The sequence below is a fragment of the Alnus glutinosa genome, chromosome 13 (genome assembly GCF_958979055.1).
Source record: "Alnus glutinosa chromosome 13, dhAlnGlut1.1, whole genome shotgun sequence".
NCBI lineage: Eukaryota > Viridiplantae > Streptophyta > Magnoliopsida > Fagales > Betulaceae > Alnus > Alnus glutinosa.
The window spans coordinates 5,248,276-5,260,719 of record NC_084898.1 but is presented as its reverse complement, the minus strand read 5'-3'; the positions used below and the strand labels follow the sequence as shown (position 1 = coordinate 5,260,719).

At 38.6% G+C, this 12,444-nt stretch overlaps 1 protein-coding gene across 2 annotated transcripts; it reads left to right on the top strand.

Moving 5' to 3' along the window:
- Window positions 1-1,256: 1,256 nt before the first annotated feature.
- On the top strand, window positions 1,257-12,064 carry LOC133854041 (uncharacterized). Of its 2 annotated transcripts, XM_062290067.1 has the most exons (8): window positions 8,795-8,940; window positions 9,118-10,003; window positions 10,181-10,425; window positions 10,526-10,759; window positions 10,869-10,961; window positions 11,076-11,177; window positions 11,270-11,690; window positions 11,798-12,064. In XM_062290067.1, the coding sequence occupies exons 1-8, from the start codon at window positions 8,923-8,925 to the stop codon at window positions 11,968-11,970; spliced, it is 2,172 nt and encodes a 723-aa protein (XP_062146051.1). In that variant the 5' UTR covers window positions 8,795-8,922; the 3' UTR covers window positions 11,971-12,064. The 2 variants fall into 2 exon arrangements, with proteins under 2 accessions (XP_062146050.1, XP_062146051.1); XM_062290066.1 differs by lacking the exons at window positions 10,181-10,425; window positions 10,526-10,759; window positions 10,869-10,961; ... (1 more) ...; window positions 11,270-11,690; window positions 11,798-12,064 and adding exons at window positions 1,257-1,692; window positions 1,834-1,880; window positions 5,304-7,657; window positions 7,750-8,007; window positions 8,093-8,198 and having other exon boundaries at window positions 8,294-8,940; window positions 9,118-9,256.
- The last annotated feature ends 380 nt before the right edge of the window (window positions 12,065-12,444 follow it).

The window sequence follows — 12,444 nt, the reverse complement described above, 5'->3', positions numbered from 1 at the left end:
AGTATATACACTTAGGGCTAGGGTTTATACCTATATATAGTATATATACTTAGGATTATGGTTTATCGATATATATAGTATATACACTTAGGGTTTGGGTTTTAGGGTTTATAGGTATATATAATATATACACTTAGGGCTATGTGTTATAATTTTATTGATTTTACGTTTAATGAATAATAATGTCAATATATTTTTCACGTGTCATTATTGTACACTTTTAAGTATATATATATATATATATGTTAAATCATGAGCAGTTCAAAATTAGATTGTTCCGATATATATATATAGTTATAGTTATAGTTATAGTTATAGTACATTTACTTAGGGTTTAGTTTTATAGCTATATATATATATATATATATATATATATATATATATTATATACTTTTGGATAGAGGATTAGGGTTAGGGTTTATGACTAGATATAGTACGTACCCTCATGATTAGAGTTTATAGCTATATATAGTCTAGCACTTAGGGTTAGAGTTTAATTTTATGGTTAGGTTTTAGTTTTTATTTTTTATGGTTTTAGGTTTTAGTATAGTACGTACCCTTAAGGTTATAGTTTATAGCTATATATAGTATATACACTTAGAGTTATAGTTTAATTTTTTGGACCATTAAATTATTATTTTTTAAATAATATATTTATTTCTATATATAATTATTTTTTATTATATATATAGATATATTTATTACTTTTTAAATTAAATACAATTTCTACTATGGGGGACGTGTATTTTAGGGTTAGGGTTTTTTTCTATATATAGTACATACAGTTAGGGTTATGGTTGTTTGCTATACAAAATACATACACTTATGATTAGGGTTTATATGATGAGTTATATATATATATATATATATATGGTGTACTTATAAGTACGTTAACCCTAACCCTAAATTGACATATTGTACTATATGCATAATTAAACCAACTTTGTGAAGCATATATGTAGACCCAAAAAAATAATAATAATAATTAACATGAGTTCATGCAGTGCATGTACATGCAGTACATGCATTGCATGAACTTAGGGTTGCATGGGTTTATATAAAATAGATATATATATATATATATATATATATATATATATATATATATAAAATAGATATATATATAAAATAGATATATATATATATATATATATATAAAATATATATATATATATATTAAATATTAAATATATATAGCATGTGGAGACGTGTATTTATAAACACGTCTCCAACTGTTTGGCCGGATGCCGCGCGGGAATTCTCCCGCGCGCCACCTGGCCAAACATTATATATTATATACGTAAAACTAATTAATAATATAAATATATATTATATTATATAAATTATATACTTATATTTATATATAAGAAATGGGTAGCTTCCAGAGGAAGCTACCCATTTCTTCTCTCTCGCTCTCTCTCTCTCTCTCTCTCTCATTTCTTCTCTCTCTCTCTCTGTCTCTCCGGCGAGCTCAGCCGGCCGGTGTGGTGAGCTCCGGCGTCGTCACGTCTCCCTCTCACCGACTGTCTCTCTCTCACCGATTCCCTCTAGCTCTCTCGCTCTCTCTCTCTCTCTGTCTCTCTCTCTCTGTCTCTCTCTCTCTGTCTCTCTCTTTCTCTCTCTTTCTCTCTCTACTGGGACGTCCCTCCGGCAGGGGTTGGCTAGGCCGTCGGTTCCCTTTCCTCCGGTCGGGTCAGTGGCTCTCTCTCTCTCTCTCTCTGTTCAGTCGCCGGTACTGCTCTTAATATATATTGCAGATAAATTTAGTGTTATATATATATACATTTGCTAACTTTTTTTTCCTTTCTCCATAATGTATATCCGAATATGCAGGTATATATATAAAGAAGGAGCCCTAAATCCACAACCTACCGTCGACAGTGAGTAATTTCCCCTTAAATTTGTATTTCATTTTTTTTTTCAACATGTAAATGAAATACTGATTGAATATATATTGTAATAATTTTTATTGTAATAATTTGGACATTTGTTCTTGATTGATAATTGTAATAATTTTTGGACTGTGTTATATTTTATTTTTTCAATTTTGCTGAATCAGTGTAAGCTTAAATTACTGTTTTTTTTTTTTTTTTTTGGGGGGGTTTTCTTGAAGTAGGTATTTCATTTTTGCTATAGTTTGTGTTTTTTTTTTTAACAATGCTGCATGTATTTTTGTGTTAGTACAGATTTGATATTTAGAAATTGTGTAGGCGTTTGTATTTTTGTGTCATTTAGTGTTATATATATTTTTATTTTTTTGAAAGCCATGTTCTTTTTTGCCATGTTGTGTTTTTTATGTTTTTAATTTTTCCTATCCTAATTTTTTATTTGAGAGGTTATATATATATATATATATTTTGAATGTGTTATTATGGATTACAATGTTTTTTTGTTAGTCAAACAAAATCAAACAATGTCCGATATTAGTTTAACGTTTAAACCAACGATGACACTTTTGAAAATAATAAATGGGAACAACCAATAAAATGGGTTTGAATAAAAAAAGAAAAAATATTAAAATTGACCGTCTACTTTTTAAGAAATACTTAAACTCCAACCCTAAACTTTATATCTTCAAATCATAACCATAAAACCAACACAATAATAAACCCTTAAATAAACTTTGAATCCTACACGTTCTTAAAAAAAACCCTTACCCTAAACTCTAAACCCTAAATCGTAAACCCTAAAAAAAAAATTCCTACACTTAAAAACCCTAACCCTAAACCTTAAACCCTAAACCCTAAACCCTAACAAACCCTAAACCCTAAAGCGTAAAAAAAAATATCATACACTTTCTAAAAAAAGAAACCCTAACACTAAAAACAAAAGTCCTATCCTTAAACCCTAAACCCTAAACCTTAAAAAAAAAAAATTATCCTACACTTTCTAAAAAAAGAAACCCTAACACTAAAAACAAAAATCCTAACCTTAAACCCTTAAAAAGGAAATTTCCTACACTTTCTAAAAAAAAAATTCCTAACACTAAAAACAAAAATCCTAACCTTAAACCCTAAACCCTAAGAAACAAAAACCCTAAACCCTAAACCCTAATCCTAGATCCTTTTAAAAAAAAAAAAATTCCTACATTTTCTATAACCAAACCCTAACCTTAAACCATAACGAACCCTATATCCTAAACCCTAACAAAAAAAAAATCCTACACTTTCTAAATTTATACCCTAAACCCTAACAAACCCTAACCCTAAACCCTTTAAAAAAAAAAAAATCCTACACTTTCTAAATTTATACCCTAACCCTAAACCCTTTAAAAAATAAAAAAAAAAATCCTACACTTTCTAAATTTATACCCTAACCCTAACAAACCCTAACCCTAAACCCTTTAAAAAAAAAAAAAAAAATCCTACACTTTCTAAATTTATACCCTAACCCTAACCCTAACAAACCCTAACCCTAAACCCTAACAAACCCTAACCCTAAACCCTTTAAAAAAAAAAAATCCTACACTTTCTAAATTTATACCCTAACCCTAACCCTAAACCCTAACCCTAACAAACCCTAACCCTAAACCCTTAAAAAAAAAAAAAAAAAATCCTACACTTTCTAAATTTATACCCTAACCCTAACCCTAACAAACCCTAACCCTAAACCCTAACAAACCCTAACCCTAAACCCTTTAAAAAAAAAAAAAAATCCTACACTTTCTAAATTTATACCCTAACCCTAACCCTAAACCCTAACCCTAACAAACCCTAACCCTAAACCCTTTAAAAAAAAAAAAAAAAATCCTACACTTTCTAAATTTATACCCTAACCCTAACCCTAAACCCTAACCCTAACAAACCCTAACCCTAAACCCTAACAAACCCTAACCCTAAACCCTAACAAACCCTAACCCTAAACCCTAACAAACCCTAACCCTAAACCCTTTAAAAAAAAAAAATCCTACACTTTCTAAATTTATACCCTAACCCTAACCCTAAACCCTAACCCTAACAAACCCTAACCCTAAACCCTAACAAACCCTAACCCTAAACCCTTTAAAAAAAAAAAATCCTACACTTTCTAAATTTATACCCTAACCCTAACCCTAACAAACCCTAACCCTAAACCCTAACAAACCCTAACCCTAAACCCTTTAAAAAAAAAAAATCCTACACTTTCTAAATTTATACCCTAACCCTAACCCTAAACCCTAACCCTAACAAACCCTAACCCTAAACCCTAACAAACCCTAACCCTAAACCCTTTAAAAAAAAAAATCCTACACTTTCTAAATTTATACCCTAACCCTAACCCTAACAAACCCTAACCCTAAACCCTAACAAACCCTAACCCTAAACCCTTTAAAAAAAAAAAATCCTACACTTTCTAAATTTATACCCTAACCCTAACCCTAACAAACCCTAACCCTAAACCCTTTAAAAAAAAAAAAAAAAATCCTACACTTTCTAAATTTATACCCTAACCCTAACCCTAACAAACCCTAACCCTAAACCCTAACAAACCCTAACCCTAAACCCTTTAAAAAAAAAAAATCCTACACTTTCTAAATTTATACCCTAACCCTAACCCTAAACCCTAACCCTAACAAACCCTAACCCTAAACCCTTTAAAAAAAAAAAAAAAATCCTACACTTTCTAAATTTATAACCTAACCCTAACCCTAAACCCTAACCCTAACAAACCCTAACCCTAAACCCTAACAAACCCTAACCCTAAACCCTTTAAAAAAAAAAAAAAATCCTACACTTTCTAAATTTATACCCTAACCCTAACCCTAAACCCTAAAAAAAAAAAAAAAAACCTAAACCCTCCTAAACCCTAACAAACCCTAACCCTAAACCCTAATCCCTTACAAACCCTAACCCTAAACCCTTAAGAAAAGAAAAGAAAAAAAAAAACAAAATCCTACACTTTTTTTTTTTTAAAAAAAAAAAAGCCTAACCATAAACCCTAACAAACCCTAACCCTAAACCCTTTAAAAAAAAAAAAATCTTACACTTTATAAATTTATACCCTAACCCTAACCCTAAACCCTAAACCCTAAACCCTAACCCTAAACCCTAAAAAAAAAAAAAAACATAAACCCTCCTAAACCCTAACAAACCCTAACCCTAAACCCTAAACCCTAAACCCTTACAAACCCTAACCCTAAACCCTAAAAAACCATAAACCCTAAACCCTAAACTCTAACAAAAAAACTAAAACCCTAAACTCTAACCATAAACCCTTTAAAAGGGAAATAAATTCGTACACCCCATGTTGCGTGACATGCTCAACTTTTTTACACGTTTATTTGTTTGACGTATGATTTGTCTTGTCCTCTTAACCCTATACAGAGGAATATGGACAAGTCTTGGATGTCAGCACCTAGGGGTACGACAACGTATAACGACGGGTGTAGGGCGTTTGTGACATTTGCCGTTCGTAACTGTACGGCCGTCGATGGAAAAATTTACTGCCCATGCAAGTATTGTCGAAATAACCAGCGTCACACTCCTGATTACGTTCTTGCCCACCTGACTGGAGGTCGGGGGATGAATCCGGGATACCATTTGTGGTATATGCACGGTGAGACTACGACTGGATCCGCTATTCCTGGTCAGTGTTCGAGTTATCACAGTGGCACAGAGGCCGCTGACCATAGCACTGAACATGGTGAAGTCACAGAACAGGAGGGTGTCGCTGTGGAACAGGATGATAACATGCACGCCATGTTGCGTGACGCCTTCGGCGTGCACGATGTTCCTGAAGCCGCAAGTACTCTTCCGCAACAAGTTGATGAAGATACGTCGTGCGAGGACGCATTGAAGTACCAAGAGCTGTTAAAGACTGCCGAGAAGCCCCTTCACCCTGGTACAAAGCACAGTAAATTGAGTGCTACTGTACACATGTACAACTTGAAGTGCGTTGGAGGTATTAGTAACAAGATTTTTTCAGACATTCTGGAATTCATCAATCAGTTGTTGCCTCCTTGCGATGAGGCATTGCCAGATAACACGTACGAGGCGAAGAAGTTCCTAAGTGGCATGGGTCTGGGGTATGAGAAGATTCCGGCGTGCCGTAACGACTGTATGTTATTCTGGAAAGACAATAAAGAATTAGATTCATGTACCGTATGTGGAGAGTCTAAGTGGAGGGCTGATACACATGTAGATGATGATGGTGAGATCATATCAGCGAGAAAAAAACGCCCGGTGAAGATCTTGAGGTGGTTTCCACTCATCCCACGGTTGCAGAGGTTATTCATGTCTGAGCATACTGCGCCCCATATGAGATGGCATGCAGAAGGCCGCACTAGGGATGGCGTATTGAGGCACCCGGCCGACGGTGAGGCATGGAGATCGTTCGACATTTTACATCCAAATTTTATGGCAGAGAGTAGAAACGTCCGGCTTGGTTTGACAGCAGATGGATTTAATCCATTTGGGAACATGAGCACATCTCACAGCACATGGCCCGTAATGCTTGTGCCGTACAATTTGCCACCTTGGATGTGCATGAAACAGTCGTCCTTCATCCTTTCCTTGGTTATCCCTGGACCGAGCTCACCAGGTATGGATATTGATGTTTACCTTCAGCCATTGATTGATGAGTTGGTGGAACTGTGGAATGTAGGGGTACGAACATTCGATGCTTCAAAGAAGGAAAATTTTATTATGCGATCTCAGTTGATGTGGACGATAAACGACTTGCCAGCGTATGCAGATTTATCAGGTTGGCCTAACAGGGGTGCGAAGGCATGTCCTTGCTGTATGCAATCGACGCGTTCTATACGCTTAAAGAACGGGTGCAAATTTTGCTATATGGGGCACAGGAGATATCTGCCGCCTGAACATCTGTGGCGGCTTAACAGGAGGACATTTGACGGTACCGAAGAATTTGCCAGCGCACCGATTGTGCCATGCGGATACGAGGTTCTCCAACAGTTGGACGGAGTTGCGTTTGGAGATGAGACCGCGGGTAAGAAGAAGAAACGGAAGAAGCGGAAGAAGGGTGCAGGGAGTTCCGATGTTATATGGAAGAAGAAAAGTATATTTTTCAGATTGCCGTATTGGAAAGACAATTTGCTTCGGCACAATCTTGATGTTATGCACATAGAGAAAAATGTCATGGACAATATACTTGGCACTATTTTGGATATAAAAGGGAAAACGAAGGACAACTTGGCAGCTCGGCTGGACTTGCAGGAAATGGGGTTGAGACCTAAGTTGCATCCGTTCACGGCCGCCAACGGTAAAACGTATATTCCCGCTGCCTGTCACACAATGTCTAGAGAGGACAAAGAAAATTTTCTGAAGGTTCTTCGAAATGTTAGGGTCCCGGACGGATACGCTTCGAACATTTCACGATGTGTTCGGCTCAAGGACCGTACAATTTCTGGCTTGAAGAGCCATGATAGCCACATACTGATGCAACAGCTTCTTCCAATTGCACTGCGTAAGTCATTGCCTGATAAAGTGGTTAGACCTCTTGTGGAGATTTCTGCATTTTTTAGAGGCATATGCTCAACAAAGCTATCACAAGAAGATATGGACCGACTGCAGGGTGACGTCTGTATCACTTTGTGCAAGCTAGAACAGATATTCCCTCCAGGGTTTTTTACCAGCATGGTCCACTTGGTTGTGCATCTTGTGCGCGAGTGTAGACTAGGCGGACCCGTGCAGTATAGATGGATGTACCCGGCAGAGAGGTAAAATTCGGCGTAATATGTAAATAAATATTTTTATTTAATTGTAATCCTAATTGACGACAATTAAATTGTCGTGTATGTGTTTAAACCAGGAGTCTGGGGAATTTCAAAAATAATGTGCGCAATAAAGCAGCTCCTGAGGGGTGCATTGCGGAGGGGTACATAGCGACCGAGCTGGTAACGTTCTGTTCAAGGTATCTGAATAACGCACCAACATTCCACAACAGACCTCAGAGGAATCCTGATGGATCCAAGGGAGCGGGCACGCGTGTTACCATGAACCGGTTGATAATGCACCAGATTCATCGTTATATTGTGTTCAACTCTGAAGAGTTTCACAATTTGCGGACGTAAGTAGTCCTAACCTTATATTTAGCAGAATTCGAGTAAAAGTATTAATAACAATTATTACATAATTGTATACGCTGAATGTAGGATGCACAAAGACGCGCTTAGGCGATCATGCACTAGGGGTCGCATTACGGAGGCTCTTATTGAAGCACAACATCATGAGCAGTTCTGCGAATGGTACCGTGCATATGTAAGGAAATAGTTGTAAATTTTAAATTGGATAAATTTATGCGGGTTCAGGATTATAACCCAATGTGATGTTTACTATTTGTAATTAAAACATAGGTCGATGGCCTGGACGATCAACGTAGGGAGGAATTGGGCCACAAGTTGGTTATGCGTTGTAGAGGGCTAAAGGAGACAGCGGTGAAGTACAACAGGTACGTGGTAAATGGAAAATTATTTCGCACGCTTGCTCATGATGTGGGAAGGAGGACTCAGAATAGCGGCGTCTGTGTTCCTACCGTTGAAGGCGAAACGTACTACGGACAGTTAACCGATATATTTGAGGTCGAGTACTATGACAGGACTACGTACGTCTTATTTAAGTGCAATTGGGCAGACCCCACAATGGACAGAGGATTCACAATAGACGAGTATGGCCTAGTGTTTGTCAACTTCAATCACCTCGTCCACAGGGGAGAACAGATTCAGGACGAGCCGTACGTGCTTACATCTCAGGTGGATCAAGTATTCTACGTAGAAGATGGAAGGAACCCAAATTGGGTTTGTGCGGTTAGGACCAAACCGCGCAACGTGTACGACGTTGGACAGGGGGATGGGAGTAATGAGGATGGTACAACCTACCATGAGTGCGTACCGCTCGTACTAGCCACTGCTGACCTACCAGATACGAATGACGAATTCGAGTACGACAGGCCCGACGTAGATCCTATTGAAGCTCCCGTGATACAATGATTGATGTATTTGTTGTGAGTATAATTAGCTTGAACTCAATACACTTGACTGATATATATATTGCTTGTACAATTCGCTTGTACTGAATACAAATTTTTATTAATTGTATAAATTTCGCTGTTCTTTAGTATGTTCATTAAAAATATATTAAAAAAACATATTCTAATTAATTTGTCTGCATTTGTTCGCAGGTATTGATGGACCAGAGACCCCCTCATTATGCGTATCGGGCACCTAGCCCACCCGTGCCCCCCATGACCACGCCCACTGTTTCGACGGCATTGTATTCTGCAGCGTGGCCACACCACCCAGACGGGCCTTATAGACCATTGTTGCCGGGTACGGTGGCCGTGCCCACGGCAGATCACGGACAGAGCAGCACAGCTGGACCTTGCAGCTCTCCATTGTCGGAGCTGCCGACATTATCTCAGATAGGGTTCACCCAACCGGGTAACGCATATCGATGGTGGCTGCGAGAAGGGATGGGGTCACAGGGTTATGCGCCGTACTTTCCGTATACGTATAGTGGACCTATGACGTGTAACCCTGATAGTGAGACGCAGGATGTAGGATTTCCACTGTCACAGACCGGGGAGATGCAGATGCCGGCTATGGGGTTGGGACAGATACCGGCACAGGCGGCGATGCCTGGCCAGATTTTGGGGCCGAGACAGATGCCAGCATCGGGGGCGAGTCAGGGCCCGGGCCCGAGACAGATGCCAGCATCGGGGGCGAGTCAGGGCCCGGGGCCGAGACGGATGCCAGCATCGGGGGCGAGTCAGGGCCCGAGGCATGTAGAGAGCCAGATGCCTTTATCTGGTGAGAGCCAGATGCCACTTTCCGGTGAGAGTCAGATGCCACTTTCCGGTGAGAGTCAGATGCCAGATGTGGGGGGGAGCCAGAGTACCCATGAGGAGGACGTTGCGATGTTGGGTACCGATCAGTTGGCCCCCGGTAGTCCCCAGGATATGGATTCAGATGATGATCAGCAGAATCCACAAGCCGGAGGGGTTGGGGAGGAGGTTGCGGGCGACCCAGCGACCCAGCACATACGGATTGAGCAGATTCGGTTGATGGGTAAGTACATATTTAGACATCCTTAAAACTCATATTCTCTTACCAAATTTTTGTTTTTTTTGTTTTGGTTTTTAAATAAATAAATATTTGATTAGAAATTGTTTATATATATATATATATGTTCTTTAATCTTATGATTAAATTTTTAACATTAATGTTGAATATTTCTTTCATTAGGGTACAACCCAGACGGGACCATTTATTATGAGGTGATTGACGACCCAGCGAGAAACTGGGTCCTCCCGAGGGGTAAGAAGGTTGTATTGCAGTACAATGCTGCTATACAACCTGTAGGACGGGCCTGCAATCGATTTCGGCGGGCTGAGGGCAAGATGATCAGGAGTGGGTCCTACATACACATGCGGGACGAATGGGCGAAGGTAAATAGGCAGATTAAGCAGGCAATGTGGGACGCGCTGATGGTATGTCTATGAATATAATTTAATTATTTATTTGAATTAAACTTGAGATTAATGTATTTCTTGAAGTTTTTAAACCTATAAAAATGTGTTGAATGTGCAGGAGGAGTTCTATGTACCTGTATCAGTAGACGCGCGCAGGGCACAACAGGAGGCTTTATGTGATATTGGCCGTAAGCACCGCTCGTGGAAGTCGAGGTTCAAAACCAAACTACGTATTAGAGACGGTGACACGCCCGAGATTATCCGTGCGAGAATGCCAGACAATTTTTTTGGCAACTATGACGCAGAAGATGTAGAGTTCCTGCTGAGAGATTGGTGCCGTGAGCAAAAAATCGTATGTAAGCCAAGAAAATGTTGTGGTTTTTTAATAACAGTTTATTTAATTTTAGTTTTAATTTAAGTGTGTCAATGCTTACATTTTTATTTTCATGTTAAATGCGTAGGCAACCTCTGAACGGATGAAGAGGCTGCGTGAGCAGAATGACCTTCCTCATTGTACGGGATCTAAAAGTTATGCCAGATTTAATCACGAGGAGGTATGAAAATATATATGTTTATGTTATATATATTTGTTGATAATTGTTTTTATTTTTATTTATACTATTTTTATCGCTATCTGTTTCTTATATATGTCAACTGCATGACGACAGACATGTACATCTGGCACGCCCCCCACTCGCGCCGCGTCGTTCGTGAAGACCCACACAAGGAAGGACGGCACTCACGTGAACGAACGTACACGGGTCCTATGCGTATGCTACTGATTTAATTTACTATTATTTTTAAAATTATGTGTGATTTGTCATTATTCAATATATGACTTGTTCATGTTGACGACGTACAGGAAAGGATGACGCAGAGTTTATCCAGTGATCCAGCCGCCACGCAAAGCGTCTCCGCAGACACGGTGCGTTGGGCACCGAACGACGCTTACGAACAGGCGGTTGGGAGGCCTGAGTATGCAGGGAGGGTTCGGCAGGTTGGGCCGAACGTCACACCTGTTCGGGGGACATGTTTCTCATATAGGCCTCGGTCACAAGGGGGACCATCTCAGGGAACGTCTCGGGATTGGGCCGAAAACACTCGGAAGATGGAAGAGATGCAAGCGGAGCTACAGGCTGAGCGAGCGAGGAATGACCTGTTGGAGCAGCGCCTGCGACAGGTTGAGGTCTTCATGTCCTCCATGGGAGCATCAGCACCATGTCTTGGTACGCCTTCACCTGCACACGTAGGTAGTACGTCGTCTGTTAGTAGTGCATCTGCAGGTATGATTTATACTGTGTGTAGGAAAAAATTAATTTCAATTTATTTTAATTACTCCTTTAATTTTGCAAGTAATATTATATACTTTAATTGTCTATATGATTTGCAGGTAATTCGACAACGGTTGGTACGTTGTCGCCTGTTGGACGACGGCTAACCCAGCATTCCATTGTCGCTACACCTTCGCCCGCTACACCATTCCTTGCTCAGCAATCGCCGGTTGGCGATAACACGCCTGGGACGGTACCTCCTCATTCGCAGGGACGCCCTTCAGATTTGTAGATATTTTGTGTAATTAATTTTTATGTGTAAATATTTGCTTAGTTAACGAATACGTTATTAACTTATGATTTGTGTAATATTATTTTGTGTAGTTTTTCTGTAAAATCAATATTTTGTTATTTGTGGTCGGAAATAATAAAATTTGAAATAACTATTAAAATTATTATACCAAATAATTTTAAATAACCAATACCAAAACTAAATTGAAGAAAAAAAATCCAAATTGGGTTTTTTATTTAATTAAATTTTTAATTTAATTAATTAATCGTATTTTTAATTTAATTTAAAAATACAATTAAATAATTAAATTAAAATTTTATTTAAATGAAAAATTCGATTTGGATTTTTTTTAAAAAAATATAACCAATTTGACACGTGTATCTAAATACACGTGTCAACTTGTTTTGACACGTGTATTGAGATACACGTGTCAAATTTGACACGTGTATCTCAATACACGTGTCAAAGTGTTTT

Bases quoted from the DNA above. Each gene is read 5' to 3' on its own strand.
- LOC133854041 (XM_062290066.1), top strand. From the start codon at position 5,310: ATGGACAAGTCTTGGATGTCAGCACCTAGGGGTACGACAACGTATAAC. The intron at 8,008-8,092 runs GTAAGTAGTCCT...CGCTGAATGTAG, and splicing joins GAGTTTCACAATTTGCGGAC to GATGCACAAAGACGCGCTTA. The intron at 8,199-8,293 runs GTAAGGAAATAG...ATTAAAACATAG, and splicing joins GCGAATGGTACCGTGCATAT to GTCGATGGCCTGGACGATCA.